The 22,363-nt window shown below is 42.5% G+C and overlaps 2 protein-coding genes across 2 annotated transcripts; one reads left to right on the top strand and one right to left on the bottom strand.

The window, feature by feature from the left end:
- On the top strand, positions 1-3,754 carry LOC311291600 (tripartite motif-containing protein 16-like). Its single transcript, XM_084410717.1, has 6 exons — positions 1-707; positions 941-1,036; positions 1,234-1,467; positions 1,551-1,710; positions 2,562-2,621; positions 3,001-3,754. The coding sequence occupies exons 1-6, from the start codon at positions 126-128 to the stop codon at positions 3,531-3,533; spliced, it is 1,665 nt and encodes a 554-aa protein (XP_084266843.1). The 5' UTR covers positions 1-125; the 3' UTR covers positions 3,534-3,754.
- Positions 3,755-8,355: 4,601 nt separating this feature from the next.
- Positions 8,356-21,595, bottom strand: LOC311291607 (cytochrome P450 2J3-like). Its single transcript, XM_084410726.1, has 9 exons — positions 21,352-21,595; positions 12,024-12,186; positions 11,784-11,933; positions 11,534-11,694; positions 11,280-11,456; positions 11,031-11,172; positions 10,758-10,945; positions 9,248-9,389; positions 8,356-9,148 (listed from the first exon to the last, which is right to left on the bottom strand). Exons 1-9 carry the CDS (start codon positions 21,541-21,543, stop codon positions 8,973-8,975), a joined length of 1,491 nt encoding a protein of 496 aa, XP_084266852.1. The 5' UTR covers positions 21,544-21,595; the 3' UTR covers positions 8,356-8,972.
- Positions 21,596-22,363: the final 768 nt, after the last annotated feature.

Raw genomic sequence — 22,363 nt, 5'->3', positions numbered from 1 at the left:
AGGTGTAAACGCCCTCAAACACGGAACCAGGAAACTATTACAGAAAACCAGTACAGGGGAACGTAATTTATTTGTCGTTTAGCTGTTGTAGGCAATTATCTCTGTCTGTGAGCGCATGCAATAAAATGGCAGAATCTTTGGCTCAAGATCAGTTCAGTTGTTCAATCTGTCTGGATCTACTGAAGGATCCAGTGACCATTCCCTGTGGACACAGTTACTGTATGATCTGCATCACAGGCTGCTGGGATCAGGATGATCAGAAGGGAGTCTACAGCTGCCCTCAGTGCAGACAGACCTTCACTACAAGACCTGTTTTAGGTAAAAACACCATGCTGGCTGAAATGGTGGAAAATTTGAGGAAGAGAAAACTACAAAACGATCAACTTGATCACTATCACGCTGAATCTGGAGATGTGGAGTGTGACGTCTGTACTGGGGACAAAAACAAAGCCATCAAGTCCTGTCTGGTGTGTCTGAACTCTTACTGTCAGACTCATTTTGAACATCACGAGGAATTTCACTCAAGAAAGCGACATAAAATGACTGATGCCATTGAAAGACTGCAGGAGATGATCTGCCCTCTACATGACAGACTGCTGGAAATGTTCTGTCGTACTGACCAGATCTGTGTGTGCATGCTGTGTATGGCGAATGAACACAAAGCCCATGATACTGTATCGCCTGCTGAAGAGAGGACTGAGAAACAGGTATGAAGCAAGAGCAAAGAATACATTTATTTCCTCCTTAATGATATGCCCCCCCCCCCCCCCCCCCCATCCCCCAAAAAGTGCCATTGCATACAGTATATCTACCTTTGCAGTGTAGATATCAGTGTAGATGAATGGAAAAATAGGAACTAGATTTCAAATTTAGAATTAAGAAATCCAGTATGTCCACAACAGACAGTCAGACAGTGTTACTGTCATTTTCCCCCCTACAGAATCACTTGGAAGAGACCAAGAGAAATTTCCAGCAGAGAGTCCAGGAGAGACAGAAGGAGCTTGAGGAGCTGAGAGAGGCTGTAGAGTCTCACAAGGTGAGTTTAGAGCAGAAGAACTGCTGGAAGAGCTGTTTCAGACTCAGTTAGGACTCTCCTCCAGTCAGTCCATGAGGAGCCAGTGCTGGAGCTCTTTCAGTCCCACTGAAGCCCACTGTGGGGAACAGGCTGTGTGAGGGACCAGTAAGAGCTGAGTGAATGGACTGGTTCTAATGCGTCTCTGTGTGTCCTAACAGCGCTCTGCACAGGCAGCAGTGGAGGACAGTGAGAGGATCTTTACTGAGCTGATCCGCTCCATTGAGAGAAGCCGCTCTGAGGTGACACAGCTGATCAGAGACCAGGAAAAGACTGCAGTGAGTCGAGCTGAAGAACGACTGGAGAGACTGGAGCAGGAGATTGAGGATCTGAGGAGGAGAGACGCTGAGCTGGAGCAGCTTTCACACATAGATGATCACATCAATTTCCTCCAGGTAACAGAGATCTGAAAAACAGAATGTTGTGTTTTAGGAAGCAGGAATCTGATTTCCTTCTGTTTGTCTTTGTGTCTGTGTAGAGTTTCCAGTCTCTCTCTGTCCCTCCTGGATCTACAGACTCGTCCAGCATCACTGTCAGTTCTCGTCTTTCTTATGATGATTTAAGAACTTTTGTCTCACAGTTGCAAGAGAAACTGCAGCATACTTTTGAAGAAGAGAAAGAAAACTTATGTAGAATAGGTAAAGTATTCATGCATTTACTCCCAGTAATGTCAATATAATGAACGTAATGAAATCCTACAACACACTGCATTAAAGGACAAGTTTGGTATTTTACACTTAAAGCCCTGTTTACAGATTGTTTCTGATGAAATAGAACAGTTAAGATTAAAATTTGGACACATGCTGCTGGCCTGAGAATTTTAGGTTTCTTTCGCTTTCCCCCCCACCTCCAAAAGATGCTTTCCAACAGGTGTTTTACCATTCGTTGAGAGCTTGAATAATAGACACTCCAGCCCAGTTTCCGGCGGCGGAGTAATACCGTACCTCACAGCACATCCAATACAAGTCAATGGAGTTGGACAAAAACTACGATAAAACCTGTTGGAAAGCATCTTTTGCAGTGATTTTTGTGTGAGCAAATCAGTGAACACCCCTGACCACTCGGTGAGTTTCACGTCTTTGTAAACGAAAGTTTAATGCGTTTTTAGGAAGGATTGTTCCAGTGCACCTATGCAGCCATTGTGGAGGTGGGGGGGAAAGCGAAAGAAACCGAAAATTCTCGGGACAGCAGCATGTGTCCAAATTTTAATCTTAACCGTTCTATTTCATCAGAAACGATCTGTAAACAGGGTTTTTAAGTGTAAAATACCGAACTTGTCCTTTAAAATACATGTAGATAAAAATGTATATTTTTACATTGAAGATGTCTGATGGTTTCCACAGCGCATTTGCCTTTACTCTTGTCAATATAAAATCAACATAATGAACATCATAAAACAATATAATCCTTCAACACAATGCGGTAAAATACAGGATGGAAATTAAATATGTTTACATTGAAGATGTACATTGTCTGTTGGTTTGCACAGTGAGATACATCGAGGTGATTCCCACCCCTGAATACGAGAGCAGGAATGAGTTCCTACAATGTAAGTTTTTATATTTATAAACATGAGCGCACACACACAGAAAGAGGGGATGGAGAGAAAGCCAAAACGGTTGTTTTATTAAAACCAATAAAAACTATTCTAACTAATACTTTTACATGTTGTTCACTTGCTAACTGTTAAAGATTTAACTATTTTTTTTTACATACAATCTTGGTCTCTAAAATAAAATAAAAATCCATTTGATATATAGGTTAACCTGAAGAGTGAATTTTTATTGTATTTGTGTCAGTGTTATTCATGATTGCATTGTTGCACATCATCAATCACATTCCATTGATTAAAACATGAAACAACGGGTTTATTTGCTGTGTTAATGATTATCACTAGATTTACTGATTGAAATGTGTTTGGTTTTCAGATTACCAGCGGTTCACTCTGGATTCAGACTCAGCCAGTACATACCTCAGGCTCTCTGAGTTGAACAGAGTGGTTACTAACATAAACAAAATCCAGCCGTATCCTGATCATCCAGACAGATTTACTCATTTTTGTCAGGTGTTGTGCAGAGAGAGTGTGTGTGGACGCTGTTACTGGGAGGTTGAGTGGAGTGGTGAGGTGGAAATATCAGTGTCATATAAGAGCATCAGCAGGGAGGGAGAGGGAGATGAGTGTGACTTTAGATGTAATGATCAGTCCTGGTGTTTGTGCTGCTATTCCAATGACTCCAGTTGCTCATTCTGGCACGATAGCACAGAGACTGAACTCCCTCTACTCTCCAGCTCCTCTAGAATAGGAGTGTATGTGGATCACAGTGCAGGAACTCTGTCCTTCTACAGCGTCTCTGACACAATGACCCTCATTCACAGAGTCCACACCACATTCACTCAGCCTCTCTATCTTGGGATTTGGGTTGGCTCTAATGCACAAGTGAAATTGTGTGATTCAGCATAATAGATTATAGACCTTTCACAGACTTTCAGGTCAAACAGTTCTGAATACTGTGAGGATTGATTGCATCTCCACTTAAGCACGGTGTGATTACAAACCGCTTTTGTTCAGGATTTCCCTGCACATGCTCAGCTGTGCTGGTGGAATGCCTGTAGTAATGTACTGATGGTATAGTAGCCTACATGAAATACATTTTATACATGCCTTATTCTTAAGTGACATTATGCTAGCTAACTAGTTAAAAAATATCAATATATTATTTGTATAATATTATGTCAATAAATGTAATTTGTTGCTAGTCTGCAAATGTTTTCCTGTTATTTTATCTGTAATCCTCCATGGCACGCTCGTTCCAATGTGTACCTAGAGTATTCATAGATACCAACTTGTCACCAAGGTAACGTAGTAACAGTAAAAGTTTTATAGGTTCTATTTTCTAAACACTAAATTCTTCATTGTCATTTTAAGAATTGTAACAAACTATTGAGTAAATAAATAATGAAAAGTTGGAGAATTAATTTAGAAGAATATTCATTGACAGTAACAATATGTAAGCCATATTACAGTTTTTCTCAGTCGCTTTGGTGCATTTCTCACATCACTATTTACATTTGCACAACAGTTACTCAAAACAATTAGTACAAACTGCAAAACCTAGTTGATAACCTGCAAAAGCGTGTCACTTGCTCAAAATGGATAGCTCATTCCTCAAAAGCAAGTATTCATGTCAATGAAAGTGTCAGTGTCATCAAGATGAAAAGTCCTGACACCATTGTTTATGAACAAGATAGTCAAATGGCTTTGTCATGTTTTCATTAGGACAGTTTACTCTGTAAATGATTTCCAATGCAAAAAAGTCAGATCTTGGTGACACTTCCTGAAAATGCTCAAGACAGCACTATATACTATTTGCAGTCATTTGAAAAATACAGTAAAGTTACACATTACTGTATTTAGTGAGGTAACTGAGTACAAGACACTGAATATGTATGTTTCACATTTTTACTATATATGCTCTTTGCAATTCTAATTTGTTCACAGCATTGTGCAAAAGAAAAAATACACCCTTATTTCCAGCAGTCATATCACCCTGTAGCCCAAGACTGTTTGCCCACTGAAGCTAAGCAGGGCTGAGCCTGGTTAGTACCTGGATGGGAGACCTCCTGAGAAAAACCAGGTTGCTGCTGGAAGAGGTGTTAGTGAGGCCAGCAGGGGGTGCTCACCCTGTGGTCTGTGTGGGACCTAACGCCCCAGTGTAGTGATCGGGACACTATACTGTCAAAGAGCACCGTCCTTCGGATGAGACGTTAAACCGAGGTCCTGACTCTCTGTGGTCATTAAAAATCCCAGGATGTCCTTCGAAAAAGAGTAGGGGTGTAACCCCGACATCCTGGCCAAATTTGCCCCTTGGCCTCTGTCCATCATGGCCTCCTAATCATCCCCATATACTGATTGGCTTCATCACTGTCTCCTCTCCACCAGTAAGCTGGTGTGTGGTGGGCGTTCTGGCGCAATATGGCTGCCGTCGCATCATCCAGGTGGATGCTGCACATTGGTGGTGGTTGAGGAGATTCCCCCTTCCTTGTAAAGCGCTTTGAGTACCTAGAAAAGCGCTATATAAATGTAACGAATTATTATTATTATTTACAACAAACATAAACTCCCTTTGGGTAGAGCTGTGCACAACTGTACACAATATTGCAGTACATATTGGAACTGAACATACAACATACATAGTACTGTAATCATTCATGCACATCCAGACGTTCCTCTCTGTCTAGCCATATAATTTCATCTACATCACAGCAAATATCATCTCTTGCAATGCAGCTTCTTTTTTTTTTACACAGTAAAATTTGCTTGTCAGATTTTGACAACTAGTTCAACATTTTTGTATGTAATGACTCAAGCAATGAAATGAGGACTATTAGTTTTATATGGAATTACTATTCAGCATTCACAAGTATAGTTCATTTTGACTGACATGACATAAGTAAATGATAATGTTATAAAACAGCAGAGAGTCCAAAAGCATTTGCAATTAAATATTTTTACATTGAAGATGTACTGTTGGTTTGCACAGTGAGATACATTGAGGTGATTCCCACCCCTGAATATGACAGCAGGAATGAGTTCCTACAATGTAAGTTTTTTTATTTATAAACATGAGCGCACACACACAGAAAGAGGGGATGGAGAGAAAGCCAAAACGGTTGTTTTATTAAAACAAATAAAAACTATTCTAACTAATACTTTTACATGTGGTACACTTGCTAACTGTTAAAGATTTAACTTTTTTTTTTTTACATACAATCTTGGTCTCTAAAATATTAAAAAATCAATTTGATATATAGGTTAACCTGAGGAGTGAATTTTTATTGTATTTGTGTCAGTGTTATTCATGATTGCATTGTTGCACATCATCAATCACATTCCATTGATTAAAACATGAAACAACGGGTTTATTTGCTGTGTTAATGATTATCACTAGATTTACTGATTGAAATGTGTTTTGGTTTTCAGATTACCAGCGGTTCACTCTGGATTCAGACTCAGCCAGTACATACCTCAGGCTCTCTGAGTTGAACAGAGTGGTTACTAACATAAACAAAGTCCAGCGGTATCCTGATCATCCAGACAGATTTACTCATTTTTGTCAGGTGTTGTGCAGAGAGAGTGTGTGTGGACGCTCTTACTGGGAGGTTGAGTGGAGTGGTGAGGTGGAAATATCAGTGTCATATAAGAGCATCAGCAGGGAGGGAGAGGGAGATGAGTGTGACTTTAGATGTAATGATCAGTCCTGGTGTTTGTGCTGCTATTCCAATTAACGTTACTCCAGTTGCTCATTCTGGCACGATAGCACAGAGACTGAACTCCCTCTACTCTCCAGCTCCTCTAGAATAGGAGTGTATGTGGATCACGGTGCAGGAACTCTGTCCTTCTACAGCGTCTCTGACACAATGACCCTCATTCACAGAGTCCACACCACATTCACTCAGCCTCTCTATCCTGCTTTTTTGATTTGCTATAATTCAGAAGTGAAATTTTGTGATTCAACCTAATGATTACAGACCTTTTAACACATTCAGTGTTTTTCCACTATTGTGTTCTGAGAAATGTGCGGATAGGTTGCTGTTGCGTCTCCTCTTGTTTACACGATGGGAAAACGCAGATATTTCCCTGCGTTTTGGCCTGTCATTTACACGAAAACGCCGTTTTTATCCAAGAAAACGATTATTTCTAAAAACTCCGGCCAAAGTGGAGATTTCTGAAAACGCCGGTTATGTGTTGCCGTGTCAACTGGGAGAAACGGGGTTTTAGGTTCTCAAACGTCACATTATGCGCCAGAAAATGCTTACGTCATGTGAGCGCCCTATGTTTAGAGTTTGTTTGGCTACTATTTGATCATGGATGCTGTTAAGGTGGTACTCATTTTTACTTTTGTGCAAACGTTTTTGGCCTATTTGCATTTGCTTCGCTGCCTGTCCACACAAACGAATCTCGCGCCATGTCTGTTGTTTTGAAAGGAACTGAAAGTCGCTCGTGCTATTCGTTGTTGTCGATTTTGAGGATTCTGATTGGCTTGCATGGCTTTATCCTTCTCCCTACACTGCCGCCCATAGGTTTGGCATAATTATGATGTTGCTCGACGCCGTATTTATGCGGGTTGATGTAAACGACAACTTTTTTGAAAACGATGTTGTGTGCACGATGTTTTTTTTGAAAACGGAGGGGGGAGAAATATTCGTTTCTCTAAATACCCGGCTATGTGTAAATGTGGCCACGGTTCGGCATGTTTTGATTCGATTGCAAACTGTTCACGGTCCGGATTTCTCGGCAAGTGCTGGTGGAACCACTGTAGTGATGTAATGAAGCTTTTCTAGTATAGTAGCCTATGTGATCTTTCTACACGCCGTATTCATCAGTGATAAAAGTCAATAAACTTAATAAATAAATAAACTTTTTTACTTTTCCTAGTTTTATATGATCATTCATCATCCATAACGCATTTGTTCAGTGTGTACCCAGAGCAGGGTGTTTTTAATATGCTTTGAGTCAAACTATGTGCAAATTCATAAGTCAACACCATTGCTGAGTATTTTCTCCTTAAAACTGCAGTGAAAAAAATGCAGTTTGAAATCGCCAGTGATCTCTACGTCACAAACTACGTTGTAACCAATCACATCAATGTGCGGGCTGGCTTTAGCATATCATTAACTATGCTGTGAAGCAGGGGAGTCTCTTATCCTTGTTATCCTGGTATATTTTTGGTATATCCTGGTATGTTTTTCTGTTGATATAAAAAAATCAGGTACATTAGCAGTATAACGGGTTAATTATGTATGATGAACTATATGCCTTTCTCCACTGACGTTCTAAGTTGTTCAAAGTATAAGGATATTGATTTTCAGAAGGCAGACTTGAGGTGGTGAATGGGAACATGGTTTGTGTAACATTAGCAACACATTATTAGCTGTTTGATAATGTAGTAAAAAAAAGGCTAATGATATTAATTACCGTTATGTGTCCGACATTGAAGTGAGCGATACATAAAACGCATTGCCATTCTGATACATGGACTTGTAGGCGAGCCTGTATAATTCACTCTTCCACATCTTCTTCAGAATCAGGTTCTAGTTCAAACACAATTAAACCAGTATTTCCACTTGCCGTTGTGCACCGTTTACTACAGTAAAGTTGAGCGAGTGGATCAAATATTCTGAGCCTCTGTGAGTGGAGATGGGGCTAATTTGCATATTCATGGCTGTATTTATGGAAGAAAAACATATTTGTACATAACAAGAATGTCATCATAATAGCTCAGATCATAGACAACCAGCTGGCTTGCACACTCAGTTACTAAACTTTATTTCTGCACTCTAGAGAAATATTCAACACTTTATGTATTATTCATTATTTATTTATTACTCACAATCACATTTATTTAATTAAATCATTGTCTTTAGAAGTTTAATAATCGCCATGCCAATAATCATTTCACGCCATTATTCCTGTTTTTTCCGTGCCCAAATTTAAGACAACTTAAAATGGATAATCAGTATCTTTGTTATACCATTTAAGACTTTTTATGACCTTAAATTTTATACAAGTGAATTTAACACTTTTTAAGGACCCCCAGGGACCCTAAGAAAAGTTTCCATTTGATGCGCAGAACCTAGATTTAATTTGTTTCCCTTTATGACTTATGGTAATTATACTTTTTGTTTCTAATAGTGATTTATTTGTAAAACATTTTTGTATCATATGACTTGTATAACTAACCAACTAGCCAGTCTGCATCCAACCAACTAAGAAATATCTAAAACAGACCATCATGTAAGCACCCAGCAACTTTTAAAGATACACATATTAGGTTCTATATTAAAATCTGATTTTTTTTTTATTACTAAAATGTATGAAATTACGTGTGTGTTGCTTGTTTTAGCGTGGCACTGCACACAATTCATATGGCTGGGGACAGAGCGTGGCCCCCAGTTTAAAATCCAATTTGGGCTCCACACCCGCTGGTGAAGAGAAAATGAAGCGCTGCAGCAGAGAGGAGAAAAACAGGAACAACTCCATCCGTGCCAGTTGCTCCCCAAGACACACTCTCTTTCCTGAAAATCAGAGAAAATGATGGGTAATTATAATGGGGGGTGGGGGCTTGTACAGCATAATCAATGTATATATATTTGGATTACTTTTGTGGCCTATACCTAGAGAAAAAGGTAAAAAGGCATCTCTCCTCCTGAAATTGCCCTCGGCATCCAGGAAGTGACCCGGGTTAAAAGAGTGAGGCGTTTCCCACTCGGACTCATCGAACAGCACTGATGTCAAACTGCCGGTCACTAATGTACCCTACAGAACCACAAGAGGCTTAACAAGAGCAAAATTATACACACTACTCTTAATGGCCCTCATTTATCATTCTTGCGTAGAAACGGGCGTATATGTTGTCGTAAGATTATACACTCCTCTCACCGCCTGATTTATGAAGCTGTGCGTACCTCTGAAATCCAGGTGTACGCAATACCTGCCCTTGATAAATGCCGCGGCTGAAAACGATCGTCATTAGAATAACACGCCCCTATATATTCAAGTCTCCGCTTCCCCCACGCCCTCATTTTACGCCATAGACACACGGAAGACGGCAAAGAAGAGAAACTTGGATGAGCAAATTACCTATCACAATGCATTATTTTACAGCACGTGTTTTGAAACAATTAGCATTTATTTTCGTATCACGTCACATGTATTGGGGTGTACAATAGTGATGATGATGTGATGCGGAGTACCATTCATTCACATTAATAATTGCATGACAATTTGTAATATTCTTATTATATTTTTATTATTAATGACGCTTATTGTTATTTAGAAGAAGAATGTTGTTATTATTATTATTATTTGTATAGGGGGTGGTGTGGCGCAATGGATAAGACACATGCCTTTGGTGTGAGAGACCCGGGTTCGAATCCACTGTGAGACACCAATGTGTCCCTGAGCAAGACACTTAACCCCTAGTTGCTCCAGAGGCGTGCGACCTCTGACATATATAGCAATTGTAAGTCGCTTTGGATAAAAGCGTCAGCTAAATAAATAAATGTAAATGTAATGTAAAATGTATTATTATTATTATTATTATTTAAAAGAAGAAGAATGTCATTTTTATTATTTTGTCAGTCTGAATTATTTTTTGGTCATTGAAAGCCTTTCATTACTGAACCCAGTCCGTGCGCACCTAACCCTGAAACGTCAGATAAAGCGCACAGGCTCGCTGCTGAAGGAATACATATGCCTACAAATCAAATGCTTTGGTAAAGTCACACAAATTAAACATTTGTGTTTGTCCATGTTGTACAAAAATAAACACTGAAGTTTATAATTAATATGTTATTGTTTTTTTGTACAGTGGGTCATAATATTATCATATCTTTTAGTTTGTCAGTGCGTTTTGTGGTGTTAGGAATTGTTTTTCTGCGCATTTCCGCACTAACTAAAAACGTGCGCACACCACCTCCTGAGCTGGCGCAGGATTTGAGCGTGCCGTACGCCACGACCATATTGATAAATCTCAAAGTCACCGTGGTTTTGGGTGTACGCCAGGTGTACGCTGGAAATTTGGTGTACGCACTTTTGATAAATGAGGGCCACTGTGCTTAAACTAATAGGTTCTGCTCAAGTTCACATTCTCACAATACTTTAAACATTACTAGGCCCATGCACCTTTGGGATAGAGTATTTTCCTATCTGAGTATCTTCCACAGTAGCCCGGCCCACATTTATTGGGACAATATTTCCAATCCTCTGTATCTCATGAATGACAGCACAGGTGTAGGGCATGCTGTCCTTGTCTGATAAAGATGGCTGCCGTGACCCTCCCACAACACGATCAATCTCCTCCTGAACTTTGGCTGAAGATACCAAATTTAGAGAGAGCGTGAGTACCTATTACTTTTAATGTGCATATGAATGTCCTTTCTCACAGTAAGCACTCACCCTGTATCTCAGGATATTTTATCATGTAGAGAAGACCCCAGTACAGAGTGGTAGAGGTGGTCTCAGTTCCCGCTACAAACAGATCCAGAGTGCAGATGCACAAGTTCTCCACATCAAACCCAGTGGCTGTGTCGTCCTTAAGCTAAACAACATGAATGAGTGGCATTTCAATTCAATAGCCATGTACATTATTATTACCCGTAACCACCTCACTGACTGACGCCCCCCGCCCCAAAAAAAGGGTCTTACTTTTTCCATCTCGGCAAGAAAGCAGTCGATGTAGTCTCGAGGATTTGATGGATCATAATCCGCTCTGTGTACATTCACCTTCTCTCGAACAAAGCCAATCACTTCTTTCCACAGAGCAATAATTTTCTTGTGTGGTCCAGGCAGTCGCCGCATGAGCCATGGGAACATATTATAAAGCTAAAGAAATTAAAACAAAAAGTACATGAGCAGTGAAAGAAAGCTAAGTTAACTTGGTAAAACGAGAAAATGTTTACTTGAGCAAAGACCCCTCCTGCCAGATAAACAGCTTCACTGATGTTCTTCAACAGAGACTGGAAGTCATGGTCACTGTATTCAAATCGATTACCAAACACAAGGACACAGATCACATTTGAGACAGCATTGTTCAGCAGAAAGCAAGGGTCAAATGGTCGACCTGGAACAGTAGTTGTTGTAAATCACACTGTGCTTGCAATTTCAAATGCAATTGTCAATTATTTTCAGTCAACAAGCCTCAGTAAATACCTTGTTCATTTGAAATGGCTTCATTCAGAAAGCAACACTCAAGACTGATGGATGGCTCTAAACTTTTCTTTCCCAATCCAAAGTTTCGAAGAGTTGATAGTGCAAATCTCCTCTGATGCTTCCATTTATAGCCACTGGCAAGAATTAAACCTGTACACAAAACAAACCCAGTTAATAGATTACTGACAATTTATGGTGAAATGTTAAACCACCAATTTAAAATTCTGATATTAAACTGACCTCGGTCTCCAATGATGTCATAAAATAAAGGTAGTGAGGGTCGATCAGCAAGGTTATCACCCTGTTGTGTATAGACCTCCTTCACTAGTTTATATCCATTCAACACAACCATTCTTAGTCCAATAATTCTAAGGCTGAAAATCTTGCCATATTTTTCTGCAAACTGTAAAATATTATTTGAAAATCAAGTTTTAGCCACATTTAGCCCAAAATTTCCAACATTCTGCAAATTCTAAACATTCATAAATTCAGATGTTTATTAGTTTAAGATTTATTCATTTAAACCCTGGCTAGCTGGTTTAACTAAGTTTAGCCAGACTGTTTCATTCCCAGCCTGACTAGCTGAAAATAATGTTGTCAGAAATTGAGCGTCAGTTCTGGCAGGCCAGGTAGTCAAGATGCGACATTAAGTTAAAGGGATACTCCACTTTTTTCGGAAATAAGCTAATTTTACAACTCCCCCAGAGTTAAACAGTTGAGTTTTACCGTTTTAGAATCCATTCAGCCGAACTCCGGGTCTGACGGTACCACTTTTAGCATAGCTTAGCACAGATCATTGATTCTGATGAGTCCAGTAGCATTTCTTTCAAAATGACCAAAGAGTTTCAATATTTTTCCTATTTAAAACTTGACTCTTCTGTAGTTAAACCGTGTACTAAGATCGACGGAAAATGAAAAGTTGCGATTTTCTAAGCCTATATGGCTAGGAACTACTCTCATTCCAGCGTAATAATCAAGGAACTGTGCGGCTGTACCATGAGTGCAGCAGGCGTAATGATATGACGCAGCGCCTGAAAATAGTCCCCAGCTCGGTAACTTCTTCCAACGTGACCGGGACTAAGTTTGTCTAACCTATTAGACCTATTTTCAGGCGCTGCGTCATATCATTACGCCTGCTGCACCCATATGGTACAGCCGCACAGTTCCTTGATTATTACGCTGGAATGAGAGTAGTTCCTAGTCATATAGGCTTAGAAAATCGCAACTTTTCATTTTCCGTCGATCTTAGTACACGGTTTAACTACAGAAGAGTCAAGTTTTAAATAGGAAAAATATTGAAACTCTTTGGTCATTTTGAAAGAAATGCTACTGGACTCATCAGAATCAATGATCTGTGCTAAGCTATGCTAAAAGTGGTACCGTCAGACCCGGAGTTCGGCTGAATGGATTCTAAAACGGTAAAACTCAACTGTTTAACTCTGGGGGAGATGTAAAATGAGCATATTTCCGAAAAAAGTGGAGTATCCCTTTAAGACATCTAGTGTATATATCTATGGTCAAGATGCTGCTAATGCTATTTGCTAACAACACTGTCCCGTCAGCTGATCTGCTTCAGCTGAGCTGCATTAGCTGGTTAGCTCCCCTCGCTGCTCAATGGCCAAAGCTCAAACAACGCGCCCTATTTAAAGCACATTCAGTTAGCTCATATACGCTTGCTGCTCGCTTCTGCTGATCTGTACGCAGCTGGTAAGAAATCCGCTCCAGTTTTAACCCTTAAGCTATCCGTCCCTACGTTTGGGCTATTCTTGACGCCCAGAAACCCATGAGCTCAAGTCTCTGATTTGTTTCGCTAATAAACACATTTGATCACTATTTTGCTCGCGCTCTGCTCAGTATAACGCCCCTGGATGCGCTACCAGCTGTTAAATTTCTTCATCTAGCTTGTTTCTCAGAAGGTGGCTTGGTTATCTTTTCATAGCGCTTACACTGTAGACCGTCAAAACAGTTCAAAGACAGATAATTCTAGGTAACAGCATGTTTTAGCTATTGCGGTCTTGAATAGTCATTTCAGTAATTAATTAATAATTTTTACCATAATATAAATCGCTAAATTAGGGCGGCTCAGACGACACCGTTCGAGACACTCAATTTCTGTTTTGGGGGGGATGGCTCATTTAGTCAAAATAACGTAAGCGCCCTTATGCTGCTGCTGCATCCCCTCATGCTGATAATGCTGTCCCTATATGTGGCTGCTATCTCCTCATACTGCTGCTGTCCCCTGACTTCTGTTAATTCATGAATGGTCAGGGGACTCATCTGATTATAACATATTGCAAATTATCCGTATATTCGTAGATTACTAAGCATGTCAATTGTTAAATCATCCTCTGTATCTCAGAGGATTGCCAGGTGTGGTTTTGTTTGGGGGGATATTTTAGCTCTCACAGTCCTAAACTGTGTGAGCGTTCCCTAATGCTGCTGCTGCTGTCCTCCTCCCTGAACAGAGCCATACCGCCAAATTTAAATTCAGGAACATCAACTTGTTTGCAATCTATTCAATAAAAATTCTTAAATTATTTTTATTGTCTGTGTGTTCTTGACTTAATGGACCTGACAGAAATTGAGCGTCAGCGTCAGTTCTGGCAGGCCAGGTAGTCAAGATGCTGCTAATGCTATTTGCTAACAACACTGTCCCGTCAGCTGATCTGCTTCAGCTGAGCTGTATTAGCTGATTAGCTCCCCTCGCTGCTCAATGGCCAAAGCTCAAACAAGGCGCCCTATTTAAAGCACATTCAGTTTGCTCATACATGCTTGCTGCTCGCTGCTGCTGCCCGCCACCTCCCCAGCTCCTCCTATGCATAACGTGGCATTTGCTTTGTCATGTTGCCTGCTCTGTTCACAGGGGGATATTTTAACTCTCACAGTCCTAAACTGTGTGAGCGTTCCCTAATGCTGCTGCTGCTGTCCTCTGACTCTCTGCTATTTCATGGTGCTCATGAAAGGTCAGAGGACTCCCTGAACAGAGCCATACCGCCAAATTTCAATTCAGGAACATCAACTTGTTTGCAATCTATTCAATAAAAATTCTTAAATTATTTGTATTGTCTGTGTGTTCTTGACTTAATGGACCTGACAGAACTAATAAGTATACTGAAGTATTATCTTCGATTTTAGAAGTTAACTTTGTTCATTTTTCATGATTCATACTGACTTTTACATGTTTGGGATATTCCACTACATAGCTCACTGGTGGGAGCATATTTGTTCAAGTGGTGCTCACTGCAGTCAAATGACGTCCAGCTCCAACTCTCTGGATGTCTGATGGGTGGAGGGATTGAGTTTTGGGTTGGGTTAGGGTGTGGTTAGATATTCTAGCTCCATCCATTAGGCCCAAATTACATTCGCCCCTCCTCGCTGGAGGTCTAGCTCCCCATCTCTCAATGTAATTTGGGCCCTAACGGGTGGAGCTAGAATATCCAACCACACCCAAACTATACCCCAAACTCTATCCCTCCACCCGTGTTTATACTTTCGCCTGGCTCTGCAGCGCAAGTCTCCGCAGACTGTGCGTGCACCTCCCCAAACGGACGAGGCGTTTATACTTGACGCGCTTGCCGTTGTACTATTCTTTGAAACGACAGGGGGCGACTCAAGTAATTGTCCTCTTAACCATCAGGAATCAGCGGTGAGAAAAAGAAAGCTACACACGTGACGATGTTTATTTTAGTACACCACCACCAATACCACACTACAAAAAGAATTGTGTAAAACCCAGTAAACCCTGAGATTATTACTCGTGACAATAAAACAAAATATATGGATATGAGTGTGTATACAATATAACTAAATTAACGATCTCTTACATATTTTCTAATTTCACTAAACATTTCATTAAGTTTCGTGAACATTTTTATTAATGCATGGACCTTTATGTTCATTAAAAATACTTTTTATGCTATTGTACGCTAATTTTTTAAATGTAAGTAATTCATTTAGACGTGCAAACTGGGTGCTGGTGTGGTGAGAAGTTCGAGCTCGGCCAGATTCGGCTCCAAGTCGTTCATCTTCGGATGCGGAGCCGCGCGCGCTGTTACAAAATCTGCTGTGCACACCGCCAGGCGAAATTATGGCAAGCCAAGTGGTTCAGAATTACGCTATAGATTAATCGCGTTTACAGTTCTCTTACGAGAGGTCTCTTGTACTGCGTAAGATATCTTACGCTAGGGGAAAATCCTTTTTCCACGAGATATTGAAGCCAATGCTGCCTGCTGCGTCACATCCCGCCGAAACGGGCGTGGCCTAGGCCTATAAATACAGCTCGCAGGCAGCTAATATCTGATTTTTCATCCTTCAAGCGAAGCACTGGATCCGGAGAGAAGCCGCGCCGTCTGAGAAAGCACCTTCAGCGGGACGAGTCTCTGAAGTCGCTGGCCGTGCCGCCTTTCTTGCCTTCCTGCTGCGCTATCCGGCGTTATATCCTTTCTCTGCTACTGTGTTTTGTGTATGTGTGTGTGCTCGCCGCCGCGACACACACTCTCATTGCACTAAAAGAGCCGGGCGTCTTTTTCAAGACACCCCTTTCCTGAGGATCACGCAGCTCTCGCGCTCGCTGACGGCGACTGCCCTCACTGCGAGCTAGTTACTGCCTAGGGTGACTCTTAGGACTCACCTGGCATCCTTCTCCGAGACTGCTCCTCCTGTGGCCCAGTGGCAGACTCTCAGGCTTTCGCGCGCCGGCAGATAAAATTATGCCGTTAATGCTCGCTCTGTCAGTTCCCTGAAAAGGCGACTGCAGATGTGTATTTTGCAGCCAACGAGCGCGTTGTAATGCGCGTTGAAAACAGAAGTAGCACATTTACTTCGAGCCGAAGTTGCGAAACTATTGAACAAAGGGGCCATAGAGCCTCTCTCTCAAGTTCAGAGCGAAGGAGGGCTTTACAGCAGATACTTCCTGGTGCCAAAAAAAAGACGGGGGTCTCAGACCCATACTAGATCTAAGGCAACTGAACAGAGTCCTTGTGAAGCGACAGTTCAGAATGCTCACGACCAGAAAAATCCTCGCGCAGATTCGCCGAGGAGATTGGTTTGTGTCAATAGATCTGAAAGACGCGTATTTTCAAATACAGATAGCGTCACATCACAGGCGATTTTTGACATTCGCCTTCGAGGGCCAGGCATATCAGTACACAGTCCTGCCGTTCTGCTTATCCCTAGCACTCCGTACATTTACGATGTGCATGGATGCAGCGCTCGCACCCCTCAGACTGCGGGGCATGCGAGTACTGAACTATTTGGACGATTGGCTGATTCTAGCTCAATCTTGCTCAGAGCTCACAGAGCACATGACCATTTTACTCGATCACCTCGAGAATTTGGGTCTCAGAGTCAATTGGGCGAAGAGCTCTCTGTCCCCCAGTCAGATGATATCTTTCCTGGGCACAGAGCTGGACTCGCTGTCCATGATAGCACGGCTATCACCACAGTGCACGGTAGACTCTTCCGCTGCGGCGCATCTGTCCCGCTCAAGAAATTTCAGAAGATGCTAGGTCTCATGGCCTCAGCATCATCAGTGCTTCAGCTGGGCTTGCTCCGCATGCGCCCACTGCAGTTCTGGCTGAAAGCGCTAGTGCCACGCCGAGCGTGGACCTCCAGTCTGCTTCGTCTCAAGGTCAATCAGAAGTGCATCGCAGCTCTGAAACCTTGGAAGGCAAACGACTGGTACCAATCAGGTGTAAGCCTGGGGACTTCCTCGAGGGTGAGGGTGGTGTCTATGGACGCATCCACCTCGGGATGGGGAGCACTGCTCGAGGGCAGACCGTTCTTCGGCCAATAGTCAGAACGGGAGAAGCTTCTGCACATAAACTGCCTCGAAATGTTGGCAGAAGACAACGCGCTGACGCGTTTATGTCCCCAAATAAAAGGGACACCACAACATGTCTGTGGTGTCCTACATAAATCGCCAGGGCGGCCTCAGGTCCCGGAACCTGCACAGGCTAGCAGAACGCCTCCTGGTATGGGCTCAGCGCAACCTGACGCAACGTGCCAGGGCTCCTAAACATAGGACCAGACAGACTGTCCAGGAACAATGTTCCGGCAGGCGAATGGTCCCTACACCCACAGACAGTCCAACTGCTGTGGAAGAAATTCGGCAGAGCGGAAGTAAACCTGTTTGCGTCTCAAGAAAACGCTCACTGTCTGGAATTTTTCTCCAAGAGCAGGGACGCGCTGGCTCATGTATGGCCCCGCCGCCCGCTCTATGCTTTTCCCCCCGTCTCTCTCCTGCCTCAGGTGATAGAGCGGATCAGGGAAGAAGGATGCTCAGTACTGCTCGTAGCACCGTTCTGGAAAAACCAACCTTGGTTCCCAGTTATGATGCAGCTAGCGAGCACTGCCCCGTGGCCAGTGCCAGTGAGGAGAGACCTCCTCTCCCAGGCCCACGGCTCGATTGGCATCCTCACCCAGAATTGTGGTCCCTTCATGTTTGGGCCATCAACGGGTACCAGCTGAACTCCCAAAAGGAGTGTTAAACACAATCACGCAGGCTAGAGCTCCGTCTACGAGACGTCTCTACTCCTCGAAATGGTCAGTGTTCTCGGGCTGGCGCGCAGCCCGTGGCGTGTCACCCACAGACTGTGGGGTGACGGAGGTGCTCTCCTTCCTACGAGAGCTGCTGGATAGGGGCAGGACCCCTTCCACGCTCAGTCTATGTGGCGGCTATAGCAGCGTTCTCGAGAACAACGCTTGGTCAGTCAATAGGAAGGAACGATTTAGTCATCCGTTTCCTTAGAGGGGCTAAGCGACTGAATCCTCCCAGACCTCCCTCAGTCCCCGTATGGGACCTTTCTACGGTGCTGGAAGCCATGAAAGGTGGCCCATTCGAGCCTTTACAGACGATTGATCTGAAACACCTGTCTTTCAAGACTGTGTTTCTGCTGGCTCTCGCTTCAGTGAAGCGCATAGGGGACTTACACGCGCTCTCGGTGAGTGCGACGTGCATGGAGTTTGGGCCTAATGACTCAAGAGTTATACTCAAACCTAAGCACGGTTATGTTCCAAAATCCCTCAACACACCGTTTAGGGCGCAGGTCATTTCCCTGTCAGCCCTACCGGTCCCTAATGAGGAAGGAGACGCGAGCCTCCTCTGCCCAGTCAGGGCATTCAGAGCTTATGTGTCTCGCTCGTCTGTTTTCAGACAGACAGAGCAGCTCTTTGTTTTGTTCAGCGGGCGTTCTAAGGGACTAGCCGCGTCGAAACAGAGCCTATCCAGATGGATAGTTGACGCTATTGCGCTAGCGTACGCTTCCAAGGGCATGCAATGCCCGTTGGGTGTCAGAGCGCACTCCACGAGAAGCATGGCTTCATCGTGGGCCTGCTCAAGTGGGATTGCCTTAAAAGATATATGTATGGCGGCAGGCTGGGCCTCCCCGTCTACATTTATAAGGTTTTACAACCTAGAGGTTCCCGCCCTGCAGGCCAGGCTGCTGTCGGTCTAGATAACCAGTATTGTCTGTCCTGATGCTATCAGCTCAGAATGCTGCATCTACTGAGCACAGCTCAATGATCGACAGTGTAACAAAAAAAAAAAAACAGCACAAAGATGTGTTTTGGGCAAACTGTATAAGACCCACATTTCCCCATCAGTTCAGGCCATACCCCGCCCTGTCTGTATGATGTAATTCGGGGTCTAAGCGACGCTGCTATACGCGGAAGAGTGCGGCTTCGCCCCTCCCTCTTCCCGAACTCCCGGTGAGTTCCCTGGGTGATTGTGCACTATATGAACCCCGGGCTTTCGCCCTTGGGTCTTTGGTTTCAGATCCCAGCACGCACGGCGTCTTGCATTGGGTCGCCTAGCGTAAGATATCTTACGCAGTACGAGAGACCTCTCGTAAGAGAACGTACTCGGTTACTAACGTAACCTCGGTTCTCTTTAGTAGAGGGAACGAGTACTGCGTATCTTGCCGTGCATGCACACACTCTGGTTGCTTCGATGATGAAAAACCAGATATTAGCTGCCTGCGAGCTGTATTTATAGGCCACGCCCGTTTCGGCGGGATGTGACGCAGCGGGCGCGAAGCGCCCTCATTGGGTCTGACGTCACGCCAGGCCTCGCTCGATAGGCTGCTGCAGTTGCAGTTGCCGCAGAGCAGCCAATAGGCGCGCGAGCTGTCTCGCCTATGTCTGTATGCTGCCGCAACGCGTTTTGCATTATTAAAAATTAAGGATAATTTTTGGCTTCAATATCTCGCGGAAAAAGGATTTTCCCCTAGCGTAAGATATCTTATGCAGTACTCGTTCCCTCTACTAGAGAGAACCGAGGTTACGTTAGTAACCGAGTACGTTTTAAACTGCATTTGACGTTTGGTTGCACAGACAGAGCGCGCGTTATTTTACGGGTTTTTTGCTTATAGAGCTGGTAAGTCCCGCCCATCCGTAAAACCCCAAGTGGACCTCTAGGTTGAAAAATCGTCAATGCAAGTGAATGTGAGAAAATAATTATTTCCTGGTCCCGTTTGAATTTTGCCATGAATGTGAACATATGTTGTCTGTGAATTTTGTATATAATTTTTCGTGTGAAGAATGCTACAATTTAGCGCGTAGAAGTTTGATACGGTTAGACTTTGTGTGAGAGCACTTTGTGGACTACAACTCTTCGCTTCCTAGTTTTTACATCAGACGGGAATCTGAAGAAAGAACAGCCCATTTTGTTTGAATGGTGACATTTGGGTACAAACCACACAGGCATCTCGATCTGTCTCCATAGATTATCGCAGCATTAGCACCGTGATTTGACAAGTGGAGGGAAAATGTGTTATGGGGTGACGTCACATTGGCGACATGTAGTCTTTCTCGTTATGTCTTTTCCACAACTGCTAGCCAAAGAATCATACAATATACTGTCAAACTCGTAACATGAAAAATTATATAAAAAATTCACAGACAACATATGTTCACATTCATGGCACAATTCAAACGGGACCAGAAAATAATTATTTTCTCACATTCACTTGCATTGACGATTTTTCAACCTAGGGTTTCAAAAACTTGAAACCCACTTGGGGTTTCACGGATGGGCGGGACTTACCAGCTCTATAGTATAATGAGACACGCCCACTGATTTCCACAGCCTTAGTAAGTTTGAACTGTTCTCTCCCAATCAATGATGAACTGAGTCAGACCAGTGCAGAGAGGTGGAGCTGAAATATGTGTGCGCAGCATAGACTGTAAATAATAGGTGCGCACTGCGCAGCCCTTGACCTTGATCTCTGGCCCAGTGAACATAGCACCCATTGTCATGCGTTCATTACTTGCAAATTGCCTACTATATGGGGAACACAGAACATATGGGAACACATTTCAGTGTTATTTTTTCTCGTCACATTTTAATTTATGTATAAAATTATGTTTAACTAAAATAGTTGAATTATCGTCATAATGCGTCACAAAGTGTCTATGTTAAATTAAACACTCAGCCATGGGCCTATCAATTTCGTCAGACGAGATTAACGTTTACAGCAGTCACTGTAATCTTTTAACCAGGCTTTGCGTTTTCACAGATTTTCACACAATACATTTAGCTCGATTTAACTGGAATTGTATTTAGGCCTACCTCTGCAAGCTGAAGATGAATCTTACTAGAATCGATATGATGAAGGTCTCCTATAATCGGCAAAGACCAAGGTCCAGGAGGAAAGTTCTTCGGCGCTTTATTTCTGATATAATCACTCAGCAATAAAAACACACACGAAAATATCAAAATACTTTTGATATCGATCCACTCGTAAAGACGCAACAGGTCCATGACTGACACTTCCTGGATTGTTGTGTTGTGTGCAACATGTCGAACCAGATCCAACTTCATCCAAGTGGGCAGGGTTTAAATGACCGCAGTCCCCCAAGCTAATTTACGGTTTAAAATTCAGATTTCTTTTGGCTCTAAATCAGCAATGCGATGTTGTAGACATATCTCATGTCACTCTCGTGATTTGTGAATTCAGGTGACGCGGATTGGTCTTTTAAACCTTCCTTGCTTAACTCCACTATTCTGATTCATTTGTGTGATCACTTTCACAGTAGCCTACAGTTTTGGTCTGTTCATTTTTCACCCAAAAATGAAAATTCTGTCATCATTTACTCACCCTTAAGTTGTTCCAAACCTGTATGAGTTTCGTTCTTCTGTTGTAGGCTACACAAAAGAAGATATTTTGAAGAATTTGGGCAACCAAACAGGCCCAAGGAATTGACTCCCATTATAGTATGGAAAAACAAATAGGCTACTATGGAAGTCAATAGGGCCCATCGACTGTTTGGTTACCAACATTCTTCAAATTGAATTGAATCATATCTTCTTTTGTGTTCAACAGAAGAAAGAAACTCATACAGGGTTGGAACAGCTTAAGGGTCAGTTAATGATTACAGAATTTAAATTTTTGGGTGAACTATCCCTTTAACCTTTCCATATATAGGTTTTATACTTACAGCCTAAACAACAGTTAGGGCAGGCTGTTACACAGTCAGGAAAAGCACAAGTTTATATTAAATTCAGCTTTATTTCCAGACTCAAGGTCCATTAGAAAGAAAACAAACATCAACAAAACATTTAAAATAGACAATTATGCCAA

Source organism: Rutilus rutilus, assembly GCF_951802725.1.
Source record: "Rutilus rutilus genome assembly, chromosome: 6".
NCBI lineage: Eukaryota > Metazoa > Chordata > Actinopteri > Cypriniformes > Leuciscidae > Rutilus > Rutilus rutilus.
This window is presented reverse-complemented; position numbering and strand designations above follow the sequence as displayed.

Excerpts from the sequence above, each read along its gene's own strand:
- LOC311291600 (XM_084410717.1), top strand. The coding sequence starts at position 126 with ATGGCAGAATCTTTGGCTCAAGATCAGTTCAGTTGTTCAATCTGTCTG. Across the intron at positions 708-940 it reads AAGAGAGGACTGAGAAACAG|AATCACTTGGAAGAGACCAA; the intron begins GTATGAAGCAAG and ends TCCCCCCTACAG. Across the intron at positions 1,711-2,561 it reads AGAAAACTTATGTAGAATAG|TGAGATACATCGAGGTGATT; the intron begins GTAAAGTATTCA and ends TGGTTTGCACAG.
- LOC311291607 (XM_084410726.1), bottom strand. The coding sequence starts at position 21,543 with ATGGACCTGTTGCGTCTTTACGAGTGGATCGATATCAAAAGTATTTTG. Across the intron at positions 11,457-11,533 it reads CAGGAGGGGTCTTTGCTCAA|CTTTATAATATGTTCCCATG; the intron begins GTAAACATTTTC and ends TAATTTCTTTAG. Across the intron at positions 9,390-10,757 it reads GAAAATACTCTATCCCAAAG|GGTACATTAGTGACCGGCAG; the intron begins GTGCATGGGCCT and ends GTGGTTCTGTAG.